At 41.3% G+C, this 23256-nt stretch overlaps 1 protein-coding gene across 3 annotated transcripts in view; it reads left to right on the forward strand.

Moving 5' to 3' along the window:
- Positions 1–4089: 4089 nt before the first annotated feature.
- PEX5L (peroxisomal biogenesis factor 5 like) overlaps positions 4090–23256 on the forward strand; it is a 178064-nt gene continuing 158897 nt past the window's right edge. For all 3 annotated transcript variants that reach the window (XM_048864343.2, XM_048864344.2, XM_048864345.2), the window contains exon 1: positions 4090–4857. In XM_048864343.2, coding sequence (XP_048720300.1) covers positions 4837–4857 — 21 coding nt within the window. In that variant the 5' untranslated portion in view covers positions 4090–4836. The remainder of the gene's footprint in view (positions 4858–23256) is intronic.

Genomic DNA, 23256 nt, shown 5'->3' on the forward strand with positions numbered 1-23256 from the left:
TAAAGGCCCCAACTTAGAAAAAGGCACTTAAGCACTTATTTAAAATTAAGCATTTGTAAGTGCTTTTCTTAATCAGAGTTTATGTCTCTGTGTTTGTCATGGCTCTGACTTCCACAAGAAAAATCATGACTTGTCAATTTTTTTTTTTGGTAGAAGTCATGGGGTTTGTCACCCCAGATAGCTCTTGACTGAGCAAAACTCCATTAATTGTTACTAATTTGGTTCTCCACTGTAGTTAAGGTTCAGATTTCAATGGTTTTAAACTACTAGCTAAATGTTAAGGTTAGGATATTTAAAGAGGCCTCAAGGAATTAGGAGGATTTGTGGCACCTTAGAGACTAACAAATTTATCTGAGCATAAGCTTTCGTGAGCTACAGCTCAGGCTCACGAAAGCTTATGCTCAATAAATTTGTTAGTCTCTAAGGTGCCACAAGTACTCCTTTTCTTTTTGTGATTACAAACTAACAAGGCTACTACTCTGAAACCTAAAGGAATTAGGTATCCAACTCTCATTCAAAGTCAATGGGACTTTCAGTAGAGGCTGATGGCCAGATTTTAAAGGTGTTTAGACACCTAAAGATGCAGAGAGGTATCTAGATGCTTTGAAAATCACGCAAGGCACCTAGCTGCATCTTTAGACACCTAATACCTTTAAAAATCTGGCTCTGAGTTCTTAACTTTCTTAGGTGTTCTTGAAAATCTTATCCTGCACATTTAATTGTAAAATAAAGGATTTTTACTTGACATTTTGTATAATTTTTCATGACAATTTAGTATTAATTAAAATATGGTGAGCCATATGGTGACTTTTCCCTTTTTTAACAAGCATTATGACTTTTGCATTATTTTTACCATGACTTTTTTTTTTTGCCACAACCAGCCTCAGAGAGAACATCAGAGCACACAGACATCACTGCTTCAAACAACAGTGGTGCCACACACACAGACCAAATGGGGAAACAACAGCACTTTTCTACAAACAGAACCATTTGCAATAAAAACTTCCCAAGACAAATCAATCCCTTACATTCACATGTAAAGCAGGAGCATAGAACAGCATGTATTGCAGCACTCACCTTTTCCTTTGCTGCAAAGAGCCCTGCCTTTATTTTTACAGTTCAAAATTGCACAGTACAGTAATGCTATCCCTTCCTCCACCCTTCATGAATTTTTACAACCACAGTGACTGAGCAATAAATATCATGCATTGGTTTTGGGTTTCGAACAGATGGAGAGAGAAACGGCCTTGCTGCTGCTTCTGATGAAATGAGTACTTGCAAAGAGATAGAGCAGTGACAGAGTTTAAACTGGTAGAGCACTCTGTGTGTGTGTGTGTGTGTGTGTGTGGTTTTTATATTTTGCCTTTGCACTACAAGGCATTTAGAGAACAGCTCCCCAGCAAGAAACTACTACCATCCATCTATCTTTGCAATGCATCTTGATCTCCCTCAGTCTCTCCACTGCACACCACTGAGGGCTGCTTTATCAGCCTCCTTGCCAGCAGGTGCCAAGTGTTTAAGCTCCCAACCTGGGGAAAAAGATAAAAGCTGGAACAACTTGGATCCTGCTGATTTGCCAAATCTTGCCAACTTCTGGCACCACATTCAAGTTGTACCATCAAAATAGGGAACAAATCTACCCATGCCTGCCTCACCAAAAAACTCTATATCCCAACATACCCCTATGCATGAGTGCCACAGAAACCCAGATCTGGCACATGGATACCAGATTAGTACGATTTTTGGATCTCACCCCAAAATGGCATGCTATGACTAGAGAACAAATATAGTCTCTCCAACTGCACCAAAAATTCATGACCCTGGAATCCTGGCACATGAGTGCTATAAAAACCCAAATCTGACAAATGGATCCTACTGGATCTTAGCACAATTTAGGGTTTGGGGCCAAAAACTGTGATCTAAATAGAAAATAAGTGTAGCTGCTCCTACTCTACAGGAAAAATCTGGATCCTGATGTATTCTGGCCTAATTGCATTGGAAAAATGCATATTTGTTACCTGGATCTTGCCAATTTTTAACCCCAATCTCCAGCATTCTTTCAAATTAGCAAAAAAGTAGCAACTTCCTATGCATCAACAAAATCCAGACCCTGCAGCAAATTTGCACAGCAACACTGGAAAAAACATGTTTCTGGCATCTGGATTCCTACTCCATCCAGCTAATTTATATCCTACTCCCTAAAATTCCAGTTTTAACCCCAGTTAAATAGAGAAGCAGTGAAGCTGCTGCTCCAATTGCACTGCAAAAAATACAGCCCTCCTCCCCCAATACTTCTCTGCTCAATATCATTTTAAAGACGTACAGCTAGCACTTGGACCTGGGTCCCTGAAAGGTTTAGTCCATTTTTTCACCTATATTCCTCAATATTTCCTTCCAGATTTAGAGCAAATGTAGCTAACTTTTCCCATCAGAGATACTTATATCCAATGCATTGTATTTCAAGAGAAGCTTTCATAACCTAAATCTTTTATCTTGAGCTTTATAGATACAGCCCAATTCCATACTATAACACTGAAAAGTGGCAGTCAAACTGAGTTAGCAGGTGTTGATGATCACTTTAGAAGTGGTTTAAACTCATCAACCCTTGACTGATATTTTCAAAGCAGCCTAAGAGATTTAAACAAACACGTTTGTTAATTTTTAAACACCCTTTAATAGAAAACGTGTGTCTAAATCCCTTAGATTCCTTTGAAAATCTTAGCATTTATCTGACACAAGTTTATCTGATATAACAGGATTCTACCTTTGCTGTCTATCTAGAAGGTAAAATTATGGAAGTCTACATGAAAAAATGGGCTAGACCTTGCTGGATCCAGGTCCATATTTGGATTTTTCAAGGGCTCATGTGCTCAAGGACCAGATGTGTACAGTGGGTTGGGAGCTACTTGGTCACTGTGGACAGTTCTCTGAAAACATCCGCTCAGCCTGCAGCAGCAGTCAAAAAAGCAAACAGAATGTTCGGAACCATTAGGAAAGGGATAAATAGTAAGACAGAAAATATCATAATGCCTCTAAATAAATCCATGGTACCCCCACATCTAGAATATTGTGTGCAAGTCTGGTCACCCCATCTCAAAAAAGATAGATACACAGAAGGGCAACAAAAATGATTAAAGGTATGGAACAGGTTCAGCTTGGACTAAGGTGGGACGTTGTGAAGGCAGCGGGGCTCGGGTGGCGATTTAAAGAGCCTGGGGCTCCAGCCGCTGCAGGGAGCCCAGGGCCATTTAAATCACCAGCCTGGGGAAGCCGGTCCGGCACGGCGCACGGGCTCTTGCCAGTACGCGGGACCGGACCAGCTTACTTTCTCCTCTGCCCGCTAGGCTTCATAGAATCATAGAATCATAGAATATCAGGGTTGGAAGGGACCCCAGAAGGTCATCTAGTCCAACCCCCTGCTCAAAGCAGGACCAATTCCCAGTTAAATCATCCCAGCCAGGGCTTTGTCAAGCCTGACCTTAAAAACCTCTAAGGAAGGAGATTCTACCACCTCCCTAGGTAACGCATTCCAGTGTTTCACCACCCTCTTAGTGAAAAAGTTTTTCCTAATATCCAATCTAAACCTCCCCCACTGCAACTTGAGACCATTACTCCTCGTTCTGTCATCTGCTACCATTGAGAACAGTCTAGAGCCATCCTCTTTGGAACCCCCTTTCAGGTAGTTGAAAGCAGCTATCAAATCCCCCCTCATTCTTCTCTTCTGCAGGCTAAACAATCCCAGCTCCCTCAGCCTCTCCTCATAACTCATGTGTTCCAGTCCCCTAATCATTTTTGTTGCCCTTCGCTGGACTCTCTCCAATTTATCCACATCCTTCTTGTAGTGTGGGGCCCAAAACTGGACACAGTACTCCAGATGAGGCCTCACCAATGTCGAATAGAGGGGAACGATCACGTCCCTCGATCTGCTCGCTATGCCCCTACTTATACATCCCAAAATGCCATTGGCCTTCTTGGCAACAAGGGCACACTGCTGACTCACTACTACACACTACTTGTATGGGCTTTCTGGATTAAAATATGCTTGTATCCAGCAGAAGCCTGGTGCCAGTTCCAGGTTTTTGCGATGCTCGTGCTCCAGGATACTCCGGGGCCCGGCTATTTTCTAGCGCAGTAGGAGCCGATAGACTTGCTCGCTATTTTGATGCAGTAGTTTGGGAGCTTGGGGCCACAGACCGTCAGGAAACGGCGGGATCCCTCGGGATCCCCCTCGATCCAGCTTTTCCCTCTCTCCCTGGGTTTGCAGACAGAACGTGGGCACCTCACTGGCCGCGCGCGCCGCTCTTGAGAACGTTCCCCGGATGCCGCGCGCTCCCTTCTCTGCAGGGGGAGGGGAGGGAGGCTGTGGCTCCCTCCAGGAGGAGGATGTACGGGAGGGGACGCTTTGGACAGGGAGAGAAATGAAGGAGCCAAGCAGAAAGCCAGAAAGAGTTCGGCTGAAAAGGAGAGGAGAGTTGTAGAGGCTCCAGCGAGAGCAAGAGTTTGCATTCCCTCCTCCTCGTACTCTCTGAGCTCCTGGTTTGCATTGCAAGCTCCCTGCTCTCCTTGTGCCTCAGTCCTGCCTGCCTTCCCTCACAGCACCCCAAGAAGGAACAGCTCCTATGCAGTTTGCAGCACTGCATTAAAAAGAAAGCAGTGCGGGTCACCCAGGGCAGCTGAAAACAACAAAGCAGCAGCTTCCAGCGCAAACTGAGCCCTTTGCAAAAACAATAATTCAGTCTTGGCTCCCTCCCTTTTTTTTTTTTTTTTGCAAGTGCATAGTAAAAAAACCCTCCACAACGTGTCGGCCTTAGAGGGATCCGAACCAGGCAAAGCAGAATGTACCAAGGACACATGCAGGTAAGAGGTTGCTAGTAGGCTACCCTATGGGAAGCACGCTTAGCTGGGTCTGGAGAAAGGTGATTCTCTTAAGTTTCTGTGGGATGTCTGTAAGAGGGGAGGGGGTGGTTCTGCTTTCGCACCATGCAACAGGTGAATTGGTGCAATATGATCGTGGCATTCGGAGTTGAGGGAAAAACTCGACCCGGGTTAGCTAAAAAAAGGAGGGATGTGAAAATCTGCCAACTTTATAACTAGGTGAAGTTTGATGTTTATTTGTTCATTTCTTTCGCTTAGACATTTATGTTAATTTATGATCATTCAAATAGGTTCAAGTGATCATTTCAGAGCAAACGTTCGTGGTTTGTTGTCAACTGACCCGCGTCTCTGGCCACCCTCTTGATGCATCCCTCCATGTATGTCATGTGAAGGGCAAACAATAAGGGGAGAGGCAGAGTAAATGCTTTGCAAACTCTGCATATATTTCATTCCACACTAAAGCCATGCATTAATTTCCTCTTATTGCATAGACGCGTTGTGTTCAGAAGTGGTCGGTTTCTGTTCCCTCCCGCTCCATATTATGGGACGGGGATTCATCTCGCTAAGTACCAGGATGACTCTGTAGGGTGGAATTTCAAACACATGTCTAAGCGACTTCAACATTTTAGGTAGAAATCTTGGCTTCTGGTGCTATCGATCTACATCACTGAAGATGCCTCTCCCTGCTGCTAACTCACTAGTGCTTTGGACGTGATTACTGTAACCTTGACTCTCACTCTCCTTCATGTGGCTCTTCCTTAAAAAGCCAGCTGTATGCTGGAGAACAGGAGGAACTAGTAAAGCAGCATAGAAGTTGACACTGACCTCACGAAGCTGTTTCTTTGCATTGGGACCCAATCCGGCTTCTTGTTCATTGAGTTAAACGATCAAACACATTTATTAGTTACAGTGGCACCAGTCTGGCATGTAGCATGTGTGAGTGTCAAGGATGTTTACATAGCAACTGCAGTACAGTACTAGTAAGTACTGTTTTGTGTGATTCTGAATGCAATGTTTCAAGACATGCGGAACAGTTACTACAGACTTAAGTCAATGTCAAACTTTTGTATAACAAACAAGTTAAATAACTACCCTGATTCAGCACCCTCTACTTTCCAAAACTGAATGTAGACTAGTTGCTGCCTTCCACTTAATTGTATTACTTAATCTCTGCAAATGATAACAGTTGTATCATACTATTATTTGTGATTAAAGAATAAATAGGATTTAACAAGAAAATTAATAGGTGGAAATAAGCATACTGCTACTTTTTAGGTTAGAAGTAGGTTAAAGTGTGTATTGTTTTACAGTAACACAAAAATAGTTGTATAAATAATATGACTGACTTTGGACAGTGGGCAAAGTATATTTGTATCATTATACAAAGTAGAGTTATTTTGTTGTGAAGAATAAATTGTAAACTTTGAATAAATATATTACAAATGTTAAAAGGGAAATGTGATGGTGTATTGATATCCTTGGCAGTTTCAGTATATTACATGAGTCATAAAACAGGACAGTTTAACAACTACTATTTTCAAAATTAATTTAGCACTAGAGTTATAATAGAAAAATCAGATCTAAACATACAAACATTTTCTAATAAAATACACAACTTTTAAAAGCATTTTGCTGGTAGTTAGGCTAATGTCACTAATCAAAAATTAACTAAACACTAACCAACCTCACTTACAAAGCTTACTGAATTAAAAATTATATTCAGTATATTTGTCAAATGTAACAAACAAAGAAACAACTTGTCCAATTAAGCTCTTTAATGCAGTTTTGTTCTGCTGCTGTCCCGACAGGAATCATTAAGATCCTTAAGGGTACCAGTAAAAAGACTAAAAAAAGCTTTTATAAAGCATCTTCATAATTAGTAACTGCTTAATTATTGAGTTTTTAAGTGAGTCAGACAAAGAAAAATAAAGAATGAATCTATAATGGGCTGATCTCCTATGAAGTTTATTTAAACCACCTTGGAAGGCAAACTACCAGTTTTATGCAACTACAGTATCCACCCAGGTACCGACAAAAAATGCCGAAGCATCACAGGCACTTCATGTCCTTTTGGGTCTACTTTGTTTTTCTTCAAAGTGAACTAGTCAGTGAAATATGGTAACAGTTCTGCTAACTTTGGGGAACGCTATGATAATTGGAAATGCTTACATCTCTCTGTCACTAGTTCATCATCTACAAATTATGCAGTATATAAAATTGCTTAAAAGTCGGCACCTAAATAAAACCAGTCAAGTTTTAAGAGTTCCTGAGCACTCATAGCGCCCATTGGTTTAAAGGGAAGCATACACCTAAGCGTTTTGTTGAACTGGGGCCTAAATATGGATTTAAGTAGCTAATTTTAGGCACATATATTTGAAAATATTGACCATTCTATATAACATCTGATCCTGCGCTCCTTACTCAGACAAAACTCCCACTGAAGTCACTGATGGTGGAATAATGCAGGATTACATCCATTCTTATGCATAAACTCCAGCATGCTAATACTCATTTTCCTTTTTCTCTAGGTCTTGCCCGTCTACATAAAACTAGAATTTACAGAAAAATTTCTCAAGTCCAATTACTTTAATATGAATGTTTACAAATGCAATGTTTTATTAAGCAATTGTTGCGATTCAGTTATGTTCTTGGAAAACTTTTGCACGATGTAAACATTTACACATACAACAATATAATGCATGACATTTGTTTATTATATAGATTGAGAATTTACCCATTTTGCATATTCACACTGAGCCCAACCTGTAGTTTTCCTTTGAATGCAATAAACACTGCAAGACTAGCTTAAATGAGCCCTGATTCAGGAAAGCACTTAAGCACATGCTGAACTTTAAGCTTGTGCTCATGCCCTACTGAAGTCAGGCACATACTTAAGAGATTTGCTAAATCAGAGCCATAACATACTAGTGTCTACTTTTTAAATTGTTACTTTATAGTACATGCAGTATTTGAAATGTTACAAGGAACTCCAGAAAATGACTCCGTTTTTAAAAAGTTCTTTTTTCTTGTAAGTCTTGGGTTTAGATTCCTCTCTCATTCTTTTTAGAACTTATCCCTCAAATACCAAGCTGGGTATGTGTTCTCTCTTAGTGCTCACATGTGCAGCTTTGTATGGGGCAAAATAAGCAAGATGCAGGGCCACTGCAGCCTTGATATATGCAAGTGCAGTTCCAGTTTAACCAGTGCTTACTCCTGTTTTTTTCTTAATTTCATGCCACTTCATTTATTATTTCAACAAAGAAATATTAGGGAAATCCTAAACAAGTTATGAAGGGAAATGTAGTTTTGAAAGAAAGGCATATTATAGGTGTAATCCACTTTCCACTGCTACATCACATTTTTACAGCAAAATTCTATGCTACTTGTGCACCCCAAATCAAAGGGTGAGAGGAAAGCAGAATTGAACCTTTCAAGGCAGTCAGAAAGACACAAAGAGACAATACTCAGAGAAGTGCATGACCTAGCTCCTTCAAAGCCATTTCACTATAATTTAAATAAGCAAACATATCTTAATATTATTTAAGTAACTTTTAAGGCCCATATTATTTACCAGATCAAACCTCTCCTTTTCAACAGTGCGCTGTCCACGATGTAAAAGGTATTGACATATTTTCTAAGATAGATATTAGCTACTCTTCTGAGGCCTGTTCCTTTGGTGGGGACTTTTGCAGGACGAGAGAACTTCAGGACAGACCCATGGACCATTAAATTAGGTTCCAATCTGGCAAACATTTACACAAGTGCATACTTTTACTCACTTGAGTAGAGTTAAAACCCTACATAGGTGGTTGCAGGATCAAGGCCTTAGTCACCTTCTAAAATCATTTTAGAACTTAAAATCTGTTGCAAAGCTTTTACATTTTATTGGACACTGTGTGTGCCACTGCCCTGGGGTCAGACCTATCTCTGAGCTTCATGGGAGTTTCAGGCATGGAGTGAAGGTAAGTTATGACTGTGGGGTAGGATTTTTAACAACGTGATGTATTTACTTAACTCAGCTCCCATTGGAATCAGTAATAGAAGTCCCACATCAGTGGGAGGGGAGTTAGGCCAGTGTGAATGCTTTTGAAAATCCCACCCTTAGACCTTTACTCATTCATCTTTCCAGAAAATAGATTTTTGAACAAAAAGAGCTGGCATGGTATTTCATGTGTGTAGCTAAGTGGCACTGCTGTGTTTGGAGGTGCCACATGTCAGGTAAAGCAGAGATCCTGACCACTTGTAGTTATTAACATTCCCCTGGCAATTTTGCAAGAACATAGTATTAGCTCTGATGTTCTGGCCAAGTTCCAAATCAGATAATTACATTCAGTCTCCCTAATTTTTCCCTGAACTGATAATTGCATAGGTTATCCACTTCCTGTCCCTGTTAGACAGCCTGGCTGTGCGCTGCTGAAGAGTTGCTGTGTTGTTCCCTAGAGGTGGCTGAATTTCAGTTATGGATTAAATGATCCATGTGCATCATTTGCATTTCAGTTGAAGGATCCCGTTCTGCAAATACATACACATAGGACTTCTGTGGGTCTACTGATGTGAACAGAGTTATCTATGTGTAAAAGTGCTTTCAGGATCAGGCTCAAAATGGGTGAAGTACTTTGGGGGCCTTTTGACATATAGACCAGGTTCCCCCATGGTCTTTAAAGACGTTTAATCTGGTAGGCTAATTTCAACAGCTCTGTTAAAATAGTTAGTTAGGCATGTTGCTCTTGTAGTGGAGTGAAATACCTGTCATGTTTGCATTGTTTTGATCTGAGTAACAGATGTTGTGTAAAGTACAATTATCCAGAACTAAGAAAACACTAACAGTCCAAATTCTGACTGGTACTTGGAAACGGATGTAGTGGACTCCCAAATAGGTGCACATAAAAGCAAGATTAATATTTGCCTGTATCTTTGCCAAGACCAACATCCTCACATAATCTAAGAGCAGGTACAGTCTGTTCAAGGGATGTGCATATAAGCCATAGCCAATTTGAGGATGTATGTACATCTGTGGATGGATTATATCCCCTGATCAGTAGGTTATGTCCTGTAATGTAAATCTCCTGTCCTGTGGAAAAGCTTCCCAGCTCCTGTATGCCAAAAATATGCAGCACCTTTGTGCAGCACCAGTCAGAATTTGGCCCATATAATCTATGTTGTTTTTCTTCATATTGGTAATTCTGGTTTCCTTGAGTTAGCTCCAAAAGGCTGCAGAGGGAAACATTAGCATTTGCCTTGTTAATTATGTGATCCTCTAATCAAACCAGTGAAGAGCATGGTGATTAGGTCTGAACAACCACGGGCCCAAATTTTCCCTCATTTACACAAATGGAACTCCCACTGTTTTCAGTGGGAGTTGCACCGATATAAGTAAGGACAGCATTGGCATCTTGGTCCTTTTTGCCTTTAACCATGGTTTCTTCTTGTCACCAGCCTGGTTCAAAGTTACCAACTGTCCTGTGTGGCAACAGCAAAGCTTTTGTGAATTGCTTTTTCTAATCCAACCGCGTTTTCAATTGGTATTTGTATCAAGGAAAGAGGTTAGTGAACACACATTCATTAAAACAACAAGGGAGTCCGGTGGCACCTTAAAGACTAACAGATTTATTTGGGCATAAGCTTTCGTGGGTAAAAACCTGAAGAAGTGGGGTTTTTACCCACAAAATCTTATGCCCAGATAAATCTGTTAGTCTTTAAAGTGCCACCAGACTCCTTGTTGTTTTTGTGGATACAGACTAACACGGCTACCCCCTGATACTTGACACATTCATTGTTCATTATAAGTGGATTGAGAGATAATTTTTCCCTGCTAAAGCCTACCCTCAAATGCTCATATCAGTGTGTCAAGAAGATATAAATAACATACTCCCTTTGCAGATTAGAGTTAAAAACACTGAGTTTACACAGCTCAATTTTACTAACATAAGCATGGGATAAAGACACACTGCAGCATTGCAGGGGGCATTAAATAAAATTGATAGAAAGCATCAGATTTTGCATAGTGGGCCTATTAGTGCCTTTTAAACTCAAAGGTGACACCAATTAAAAACCAAGAAACCCTGAAAGAAAGTTGTTTTTAGGGTTTTAAACAGAAGAACCGAAGAATACTGGGTTTGTAGAGTGCCCACAATAATCCTCACTGGGACCTTTGGGCGTTACTGCAGTAGAAACAATTAATAAAATAACAACAGTAACGTTGCTCTACATGAGTACCAGAGTGATGAGTTATTTCTGTTGCAATTCACTGAAGTTTGGCAGTGAAGGTAACTTTTCCACTTATAGATTTCCATTGTAGAAGAAATGCTATACCAGTTACCTGAGACCTGATTCTGCTTGCAGTTAAGTGAACTGAAGAACTCTTACTAACTTCAGTGGAAGTAGCAGCAGACCCTGACTCCTGGTTTTTAGGAGAATGATTAGGTGAACTTACCTCATATTAAATAGTAAGGACCTCAGTGAATTTAATCAGGTATTTAATGGCTCATGTATATTTTATTAGCTAATATGTGATATAAAAGCAAGTACACAATCAATATAAATGTAGACCTAGTTTAGTTGGTTCATCAGACCTTAGAATAACCCTTTTTCAGTAACGAGTGCAAAACAACGTTTTTGGCTTTCTTAATATCCTGTTATTTCACTTCTGGAATGTCCCATCTTTGGGTATGATGGTCCAAGGATGAAGTAACAGAGAGAGGTTACAATAGTCCAGCCAAATATAACCAGGGTAAACAAAGAAAATTTCCAAAGTCCCAAAAGTCACTGTCAAATATTAAGATTGATAGTTTTGTTATTGCTAATAAGTTATATAATTTAGGGTGTAATGCAGAATCTCATATTTGCTCATAAAACATTATTAGTTATTAATATGTAATGAATCAGAGGAGAGGAGTGTTGATAGAAGTAGGGTATCATCTTGGGTATAAAAGAGAGTACTGAGATGTAAGTTTTTACCTTTGTTTGTGTAGAGCCTTGTCTGTGTACAACCGTGTGTCTATATACTCAGCTAGATCAATGGCTGGTCACCTTTAACAGATCACTGGGGTGTGGCTCTTTGTACCTATGCTGACATAAACCTGTTTCTTGGATCTGAACTCTAGAGTTAGCAGTGGTTTTGTCTGCCATAACAAGCTTGAGGATAATTGATGGATTCATGGGGCAGCTGATCCACTGGCCCCACTCCAAAACCTTCTTGTTTGTCCTCCAAGGAGCTGATCTCTGCAATGCTGACTCCCCTCTGGAGAATCCCCCCATTCTCTCCTCTCTCCCACTTAACTGAACTGAGCTACTTTTAGTGGGACCTATGTTAGTGGGAAAGGGAGAAGAATTTTCCCTTGAGGGCTAACCTCAATAGTTCTTACTTGAGAAGTTAAGTCAATGAGAGCTTTCCCCCATAAGGAAGTCCACATCAACCAAGTGGTGCATATGGGAAATTTGGGGTTTTAAATCACCACTTGACAATTGCTAATAACATTTTTTTCTGGTCAAGAATCTGAGGTTCCAATAGGTTATTGCACTGATGCTTTTAACAGATCATAATTATTTACAAAATGTTGCAGGGCCAGATTTTCAAAGGTATTTAAGTGCCTAAAGCACCTATACCCCATTGAGTTCCATGGTGAAAATCCCACTAGACGAGTATCTGCATCTTTAGGTGTCTAACTACCTTTAAAGATACGGCCTGCTGTATCTTTGCCAAATAACTGCAAAGTCCCATATTTCTCTGAACTTAGGAAGAGAGACCTAGAATGTTTCATACTGTTTTTAGTAAATGATCATACAACACCACTGTGAGATGATCATGAAGGAAAGTGCTTATATCGCATTAGTAAATTCCAAAACAATTTAGGAAATTCTTAGTGCACTCTTAAGCTTGTATGTATATTTCTGTGTGTATACACACACAAATTTATTTTAATAGCAGCAAAGATGTGGGTGTACAAAGGGCCTGATCCAAAGCCCATTGATATCAGTCGGAGTCTATGCACTGATTTCAGTAACTTCTGGATCAGGCCCAAAAGGGAAGTGGGCCTTTCCCCATCCTTCTTGTACCCCTGCACCGGAACAAGGCACAATCTTAATCCTTTTGCACTTGGTGCTCAAAAGCTTCAGGAATCTAGCGCCAACAGGAGCAGAAAACCGGTAGAGGGGAAAGGAAAAATGGGCTGGGGAATGGGAAGTGTACAGTGGATGTTATTAAAGGGTCTAGCAGATGCTGCTGTTGATGCTGCTGTTGCTCTTCCAGAGCTCCTCGTGATGTTTTGCCCTAGGAGCTGCTGTCGGTGCACTGTCCCTTCTCATCTCTGCAACCCCTCTAATGAGGATAGTGGCATTAAGCCATTGTCTAGCCCATAATATTCTTATAATAAATCTTTTGTATGTGTATAACAAGAGCTAGAATGAGAAAGAAGCCAAGCAGTAATAAAAACGTAATAGGGTCAGTGGTGGTAGGGATTTATACTGGTCTGATGAGAACAGATTTTAGCCCATAGTGTGCAGAGTACATTTATGGCTTTGTATAAATGATTTATTCATTATTTTATCAAAGAGTCTTAATAATAAAAGTAGAGTATGATGATTATTATCTAAGGCGTGTTATTTTGAACAAGAGAACTCAAACTGCTCTGTCTTGCAACCCTTGCCCAGGAAAGTCTCCAGCTGAACTCAGCTGGAATCTTTTCTTTGAAGGGATCAGAGGAGCATTTCTCAAAGTCATTTCAAATTTACTTTCCAGCGTGACAGACAGAAGCTCCAGGCACGATTCAGATTCATAAAAACTACCTAGTGTTCAGTCTCTCCATTTTCTGTACCATATCAGATCTTGTTGATCATATTTGGCATCCCCTTGAGTATCAGACAGAATGACTGTGTTCATCATCATGCCATCACCTCTTGAGAACAGCTACAGCATTACATCCTTGCATATTTTAGTTACCAGTGGTTGCTGTATTATGGTTCACTGAAGCATTGTTCTGCTGTTTGTTTCTCAGAAGTTGCAGGAGTGAAACCAGCAAAGGAGTTCCAAATATGTGAGATCATTACCTAATGGCTGTTCAAGGTCTTGGGAAAAGCATAGTGCTAAATATTGTACACTGGTTTGCTGTATAAAAAGCTTCATTTAGCAAATGCCCAGGATGGTTCTTGAAGGGTTAACAGTTCCCTTCTGATCAGTATGAGCAGTGTGAATGATTATGTAATAGTAATTGTTTTTAATTATGTAGGTTGCAGTTGTGGATCATGCACTGATACACTAGACAAATTAACCTTGTACAATTTGGTGGCAGAAGAATGATTTTGAGTCACGTCTCTGCAGTTATCAAAGAACAGCAGAATTTCCCTGCCTGAAGATTTGCTGTCCAACTTTTTACTCTTACCTTCATAGTCTGAGCTAGACAAATACTACAAAACAAGTTTCAGATCAATTCCCAAATAGCTGTTTGGGTTAGCCAAGGTCAGTGTCATGAGAACGTTGGTGCAAGCATGGTTTTGTTAACACACATTTGGGGAATGGTTGTACTTCATGCAGATGCAGAGATTCTCATGTGAACACAGGTATTTAACATACAAATGGGATTATTCACTCTATGCTATTCCTCTATGTTCACATCCTTGATTACACTTCAATAGAATCATAGAATCATAGAATATCAGGGTTGGAAGGGACCTCAGGAGGTCATCTAGTCCAACCCCCTGCTCAAAAGCAGGACCGATCCCCAATTAAATCATCCCAGCCAGGGCTTTGTCAAGCCTGACCTTAAAAACTTCTAAGGAAGGAGATTCCACCACCTCCCTAGGCAACGCATTCCAGTGTTTCACCACCCTCCTAGTGAAAAAGTTTTTCCTAATATCCAACCTAAACCTCCCCCACTGCAACTTGAGACCATTACTCTTTGTCCTGTCCTCTTTCACCACTGAGAATAGTCTAGAACCATCCTCTCTGGAACCACCTCTCAGGTAGTTGAAAGCAGCTATCAAATCCCCCCTCATTCTTCTGTTCCGCAGACTAAACAATCCCAGTTCCCTCAGCCTCTCCTCAAAACTCATGTGTTCCAGACCCCTAATCATTTTTGTTGCCCTTCGCTGGACTCTTTCCAATTTATCCACATCCTTCTTGTAGTGTGGGGCCCAAAACTGGACACAGTACTCCGGATGAGGCCTCACCAATGTCGAATAGAGGGGGACGATCACGTCCCTCGATCTGCTCGCTATGCCCCTACTTATACATCCCAAAATGCCATTGGCCTTCTTGGCAACAAGGGCACACTGCTGACTCATATCCAGCTTCTCGTCCACTGTCACCCTTAGGTCCTTTTCCGCAATAATCCAATTAGGCAACAGAAACAATATCATGTTATTTAGGCAACCAGTCACACACCACAGATTATGAATACAAGGAGAAATAGTTGAGGATATAGTCAGAACAAGTAGTTTGTGAACAACCCATTGGGTGAAATGCAGTCAAAAAGTGAACAATTATGAAAAACTGAGAATTCATGAATGGGAAAAAATGGTTTGCTCTGAACGGCTGCACAGATCTATGCAGAATGCACTGGAATGTGTACCTTACACTAAGGCTCATTTAAACAATCCAGGCTTTTTTAGACTTACTAACTCAAAACTACTTAAGCTCCTGTACAATACTTTGCATCTATCACTGCTGACATGCATTCTTTAGTTTCTTGACTTCCTTGCAAGACCATCAGTTCTAAAAAGTTAAGATCCGAATTGTCATAACAGCAGGAGAGAAAATAGTTGCTTCAACTGCGTTAACGTGTCTTTTGGATAGTGGTCATCAGGGAGTGCAAAAGCAATACAGTCACACTCATTTAAAACTGGAAAATTAGCACCAGTTGTTTCATCGTGACATTTATACACTAGATTATGCTTTATGCTCTGTCTTAAGAACCAGACAGATGACATCTGGAATACCATTTCCATTTCAACTGGCAGCCTTTTAAAAACATATCTATTAGAGAACTCTTGCCATTTCGTGGAAGTCTTTGAAAACTTTGCTTCTAGAGGCAGTTCTGCTTATATAGCATATATTGTTTGTCTTTCTCTTCCCTGAATCTATATTACTGAGACTGTGTGAATGGCAACAGGATCATTGCTTCTTGAGAGTTCATCCGCTCCTACCACTTGTTTCTTCTCCTTATGCCACTAAATCCTATTGATAAAAAACCATAAATAAATTACAGACAATGAGCTAAATCCTGCTTTCATTTACATCAGTACAGCCCCACTGATCAGTGGACTAAATTCTGAGCAGGTGCCATTCAGTTCACTTGCAGAGTTTCACGCACTTCCATGAGGTCACAACTGGATGTTATGAGAACACTGTGGTGTAACTGGAAACGAAATTTGGCCCATTTTCTGAAATATGGGTTCCAAAATGGGTTATTTATCACAGCTTTCTGCCTTGCGTCAGCTGCTTAATGCTGACTCAGCTAGCAGCAACCTGTGGCCATGTGCTTCAAGATTCCTTTGGAAAAGATTCCATTGTGCTCTAGGGTAAACCTTGGCCTCACTGAAATCAGTGGCGAAGTTCCCATTGACGTCAGTGGAGCCAGGATTTCACCCTAGAATTTTTCATAGCAGGGGTATAAAACACTCCAGTTTTCTTTTCTCGAGAGATTTTTTTTAAAGAGACAGACCATACAGGACACCTTCATTTTGTGCAGTTTGGCATTCCCCTTTCTTGGCAAACTAAGATTAAATTGCTTTTAATTAACCTCTTTTCAAAAATCCTCTAACTAGATTTTTATATGGATCCATCACAATGCCTGTGGCATATGGCATCATGCTTTGCTTGAAACCTATTTGGTAAAGAGGAAAATTCTCTGCATGAGCATACATAACTGAAAGCATCCAGGGCTACAAGGGACTTTTAATTGCCTCTCTCTCTCTCTCTCTCTCTCTCTTTCTAGACTACTAGATGCACAAATTAAAAAAATATATATTTCCACAGCTATAAAGTATGAGGGTTATAGATTACTGATGCTAAGCAGTGACGGATGGCTTCTCTTGTATAGGAATACATAGACAAATAACTAGTACATCACTGGGCCAAAATCAGCCATGAGGATTTGTGCCTGCTCAGACCATATCTGTATTTGGTCCATTAGCTGCTTTCTACATAAACAGTATGAAGGGGCATAGGAATAAAATACTGGTAATAGACAATGATTTGGGGTCTTTTAAAAATGATCTATCCAGTCAGCAATCTATGTGAGAGATGCATCCTAGGTGATGTCTAAAGTAGTTTGTCTTTATAACTTAGTTGGGAGATACACATAATCTCTGTTATGCAACTGATGTGAAACTGGTGCTTATTGATCTGATTTGCCCAATACAAGGTATGGCATTCTGGCTGGGATGTAGAGAAGAAAAGAGAGTGTGAAGACTAAAATGTAAAGCCAGGTCTGTTGTGTGGCACTGGAGGGGTTCTCCCTATCTCTCCTTTTCAATGTCTGAGTAAATGTCGTGCTTGTGAAGGTGCTGCACAGCACCGTGAGGAGACTGATAATCTGTTCATTCAAAGAGAGTGAAACTCACCCTAGTTGTGCAGGTGCAAGGCCTCCACACCCCTTAAGCTCTGCAAGGGAACTGAACACGGGTGCTGCCTACTAAGTAGCTGCACAGCATGTCCCAAGCATGCTGTGGGATTGGTCTCCATTCCAGTCCTGTGGAGGTTAGCGTGGAAGGCCATGCTGGAGGCAGGTTAAGGTGGTCCAGGAGTGGGCCAAAGGAGAAGGGCCATGGATCTGCATTTACACAGATTCAGTGTTACCAGTAAAAAATGCAACTGGTACAGAGGCATTGCAACCACTATTCCAACCCATAGGCTGAACTATTGCACTGGGTTTATTGGGAGTGGGGGAAACTCACCTCTCCAACCATCCAACACTTCACCCACATAGGACCTGAAACATCCAGCTTTATGTGAATGGAGTGAATTTACCCAGAAAGATTGAAAAGAACATTTAGCCACAGGCACAGTGAGTGGTAGTGAAAGATGTCACACCCTAACGTAAAGAGACCACCTCTAGGGGAAAGGTTTTTCTGGTCGCCATGGCCCATAGAACCCTTGTCCTCTCTGCTGCAAGTGCCATCAAGGGTACAAGTTATGATAGTGGTTTTGGGTGGTGTGGATACATGTCTATTAGGAATTGGATTGAACCCACCATCTAGTTATATGTGCCAACTGGTAGGGGTTCAGTGGCCTAAGGGCTGGTCTGTGCACCATTTTCATACTTCTATCAGTTTAGGAACTGGTATAGGTAAAGTGGTACAAGCCTCTAGTGTGGACATAGTTAGGCCATGTAAAGATGCTTGTAGCAGTATAGCTTATTAATTTATTGTATAAGCTGTAATAATATATGCACTTTGATACCAGTATAACTCTGTCCACACTAGGGGGTTGTATCGCCTCAATTATCAGTTTCTAAACCAATTTATTAATACCGATACAAAAACAGTGTATAAACCAGCCCTAAGAGATGGGAAAAGAGGCTCACAGAAGACTTCAGTGGGACTGTTTGCATGAATAAGTGGTATATAGGATGAGTACATGTTACAGAACTGGACGCAAAGTAATTAATGAAAATAAAACTGTGCACAGGAATGATTATTGCATAATGAAAGAAAGTAAAATTGGAAAGGAATGTTGAAGTAAATGGAGTAAATTTAGAGCCAAATTTTTACACTAGTAAAGGTAAAAGTATTTGGCCATCGATAAAATCTAATGTAAAATATGCATTTTTAAAGGCCATTAGAGGCAGGAGGAGGAAGTTAGTGACAGATGAGCAGATGTTACTCAATGAACACTTCGCATCAGTAATTTTAAAAGAAGCTGAAGGTCACATTTCCTAGCTTGGGATTCATTATTTTTCTGGAGAAGGGGGATGTGTGTGAAATGTTAAATGTCTTTATTATTGTACAAGGAAGAGAAGCCATTGACACCTGGCACCAAGCCCAGTTGGCTTTGGGTTTATGTCTTACTTTAAATAAATGTCCCTTCCTTTTAGCTTGAGGATCTATATCTCAGACAAATAGGAAGGATGGTCCAGTGGTTAAGGCACTAGCCTATTGAGACCTGGTTTCAAAGCCCTTCTCTGCCACAGGCTTCCTGTGTGACTTTGTGGAAGTTACTTCGGACCTCAGTTCCCCAGTGGTAACACTGGGGATCATGGTACTTCCCTACATCACAAGGATGTTGTGAGGATAAATACATTAAAAAGACTGTAGATGTTATGGAAGCAGGGACCATGTTGATTACCAATTAATATCTAAATAAGAGACCAACATAAGAAGTGAGCCTGAGCCATGAAGTTCAGATTTGAATCTAAACTTTCCTCAGACTTCAGAGGTGCTAAGGGCATTCAGTGCCTCATAGGATTGAGTGTCTTGTAAACAAATGACTTAGTAGGGGTGGCAAGGAGACTATTTATAATGGTGTCTCAAAAATGGGAATGCTAACGTTCAAAACAATAGAACCTAGCCAAGTAGATTCAACACTACTTTCAGAAATACTGCAGCTAAGATATACTCTCTAAGGTGCCACTAGTACTCCTTTTCTTTTTGCGAGTACAGACTAACACGGCTGCTACTCGAAAACGATTCATGTAGGGGCACTGAAGATAACAGTAATAGGGAATAACATCATGGAAATAGAGGCAGATGATAATAATCAAGAATAGAACAGAATAAAGTAACAAAGAGAGGTAGTGGGACAAATTCACAGAAAAACATTCTGCAGAATGTTTAGCAGCAGTGAAATAGATTGTGGAGTGTAGGGTATGAGTCTAGTTCGATTCTTAGTTATGGCTGGCAGTGGTTAACCAAGCCCAGTGCAGTAAGTGGGGTTGTACCTATATTATTGATTCACTGTCTGTTTTGAGGACTGGAGTATAAACTTGCAGAAAATTCAGAAAAAAGTACACCAGTGATGTGTTTGCTGGGCAGGGAGGTCAGCTTCCTCTGAAGCATCAGAGCTTGGTCCCTTCTGGAGGCAGGACACTGGGTGGAGTGGATAAGTGCTTGGAGGTGGTACATAGAATCCTTTCGAGATGCCTGACTCGTGTGTCTTACTCACATGCTCATGGTACAACTGATTGCCAGAGCAGAAACCTTTGGGTTGCTTTTGCCTTCCTCTGTAGCATGGGGTGCAATTCGCCTATTGGGATCATCGGAGCACAAATCTCACATAATCAGTTCCCTACCATTGCTGGGGCCTTGGGCATTGGTGGCACCTTGGTCTCTCCTGTTCTCTGCCTGTGGCGTACTGTTTAGTTTTCCCGAGAACTGAAATGTTTGGGTCTAGCTAAAGTGTTCTGGCTCAATGTAGGATATCTTTAATGGTTTGGGATATAGAGGAGGTCATGCTTGATGATCTAATGGGCTCTTCTGGCCTTAAACTCCTATGACAAAGAAAAAGAGACCACAAATGGAATAACATGGCATGCTCAGGTTTTGATTACCTTGTTACATTCAACCATGATTCTGTCAGAGGGACACTGTAACAAATGAATTGGTACTGCAGAAATGAGCCAGCATGTCTCCCTGTGTTTTGAAGGTCTGAGTTATTAGGAAAGATTATCCATATGTGGCAGGTCAATTTTAATATGTGCTTCATATTTAATATGGGATGTTAAGAATGAAATATAATTTTTTAAAAAGATACACTGGGCATCCGAGTAGACTGAGCTGGTTTCAGATTAACCCTCCCAGCCAAGACTAATATCATACAAAAGTATGATAGGAGAGAATAAAGGGCAGACAAGCCTTTGGTGTCAGAGTAATAGGATGCAAAACAACTACTGTGTGGATACATCTTCAAAGGACTTGTCAAGTTGTGAAGCTTTGGAAGAAAAAACAAACTGAAACGGTTTATCCAAACCAGTGAATTCAATCCTGGATGGATTTGGGACACAGGAAATGGACATGGCATTAGAGACACTAGGCGACTCTGTGTGCGGGGGAGGGGGTGTCTGGTAGGATGATGAGACAAGCACATCAGAGAAACCTGAACGTATGACTAAGCCGAGAGTCAGGTCAGGGGAAGGGAAACACAAGAGATCTGATACCAAAGACCATCTCTGATAGGCTCTGTTGAAAAGAATCAGAGGGGAGAAAGAGGTACCCTCTATGTTCAAGATGCTTTTTATGTGCCATAACTAAATCCAGAGTGAACCTTCTGGATGACCTTTTGCAGAGTTTCAAACTAGATTTATTATGAATATCATAGGCGATATGATATCTACTTTGCACGGATCTGAAGGACCAAAACAGCCATAATGCTGGTTTAACTAGCTATCCTCACATGGCATACAGGCCTCTGTAGCAGGAGCATGGCCAGAGGAAAGGGGATGCAGCAGGGTTGTTTCTGTACCCCAGTGATCCCTGGCTGCTGAAGTGGCCTCATGCTGCTCTAACTTACACTAGGACTGGGTGAGGATCCCAGCCAGTCCCATCTGGGGGCATAAGGGGGACAAGACTCCTTTCTCCCTCCAGAACAGTGCCAGGGACAGTTTGACTACAGTCCACAACAGGACCCATGTCTTTTGTTTTAAGTGGATCTTTTCTCTCTGTTCTTAATTAGACCACTTGAGTCTTAGGCTGGTGCTTGGAAGTGCTATATCTTTTCTCCTGGAGAGGTGAAACCTCCATCCTGTCAGAAGAAGTAGTGAAGGGAAGGTATCTGGATTCCCCCTCCCCCAAGATTCTTATTCAAAAGAGGGAAGTAGTCCTTTCTCCTTAAGTTCTACTGTGTGCAGGGCTGTAGTCCAACAGACACGCAGGAACACTTAATGACCACAACCAAGCCTTGAATTTAAGGAGCATAAGATGATACCCACATGCAGTGTATCTTAGGGGTTGGAGAATAAAGTCAGATTGCATAGAATCATGTGAGCTCTTGAGATAAATTGAACAGACTAATGAAAGTCAGGTACTGTCACCACATGAGCTCCTTACACCCCCCCCCCCCAATGTCATTGCACAATGCAGAAGCCTCCAACACCTTCCAGGGTGAGGCAGCTTAGCTCTCCAGCTAGGTCCTATAAAACCCCCTATCCCTTCCAGGGTGTCCAAAGTCCAAAATGAACACAAAGAAACAAACTCTTCCACCACTCCTGTGCAGTATCCTCTGCAAACTCTTCGCTTCTCCCAGGATCTGCAGCATACTAGGAAACAAACACTTCAGCCCTCTCTGGGCTTATGCAAGCCTAAATTGTTAACTATCAGTCAAACAAGGCAATCCTCCCAGGCCAGCCGTACCTTCCCTCAGGAAGGATCTGGTAGACAACTGTCTTTCTCAGTTCCAGGATCCAACCAGCCTTCTCTCCCACAGTCAGAACCAAAGGTCTACTTTTCTTCCCAGCCAGGCACCAACTCATCTGGGCTCTCCCCTTGTAGCTCCTCCCCCAAAGCTGGACATCTGCTTCCGGTATTGCATGGTGAAGCTGACTAGACCATAGCAGCCCCCTAGCCCTTTCCTGACATGCGTGGAGTCTGTATACCCTGTCACAGGTGCCTAATTCTGCCCTCAGCTATGCCCCCAACAACCTCCCTGAATTCAGTGGGGTTACACAGACGTAGTTAGGAGACAATCTGGCACAAAATGTTGGAGACAGTAGCTAAATAAAAAATGTCATAGACTGAAGTTGAGAAGCTGTCGAGCAATAAAGGCAGAATTCCTTTTCACTAAATGCTGAAATATAGAACGTGCTGCTAGCATTAAGGAGCCATTAAACCCAATCATTTTAAGAGAAAGCTACATCGTTTTGGAAAAAGGAACAGAGGGAACTGCTGCTGGCTAGCTATTTGTTAATTTTTTATGTGAATGTATTGCTTATGAAAGTGATTGAATTAGCAGCACTGACAGGAACCCAGACACAGTAAAAGCTTCCTTACATGGACACAGGACTGCCCAATGCAGCGCAGTCCTGACTGTTAGCAGCGCCATTATTGAAGCCCTCAGCCTCTCTCAAGCACAGACGGGAGGGCAGGCTGAACTAAACCGAACTAAGCAGTGTTTCTGTGGTGTGGACAAACATCCATTAGAAGAGGCTAGGATGAGACCACTACGCTCATTTGCATTGGTGACCTCATTTAGGATTTGATCCCAGGCTCCAGAGGAAAATGGCCAGTACAGCCTAGTTCACTACCATGCTTCCAAAATACTGCAAGGTAAGTTCTGAAACTAAAGGATGCTAGAAGCAGCTTGTATTTTGTGACAAGGAGTCTAAGAGTGAAAGCAAACCAGAAACAGCCCTTATTCTTAACTGCCAAATCCTGCATCCTGCGGAAGGGTGTCATAGCAGTGGAATCAGCATGGGTCCACTGCTTTGGGAGAAGAGGGGCATTCCCAGGTACTAA

This window comes from Caretta caretta, chromosome 9 (genome assembly GCF_965140235.1).
Source record: "Caretta caretta isolate rCarCar2 chromosome 9, rCarCar1.hap1, whole genome shotgun sequence".
In the NCBI taxonomy this organism is placed as follows: Eukaryota; Metazoa; Chordata; order Testudines; family Cheloniidae; genus Caretta; species Caretta caretta.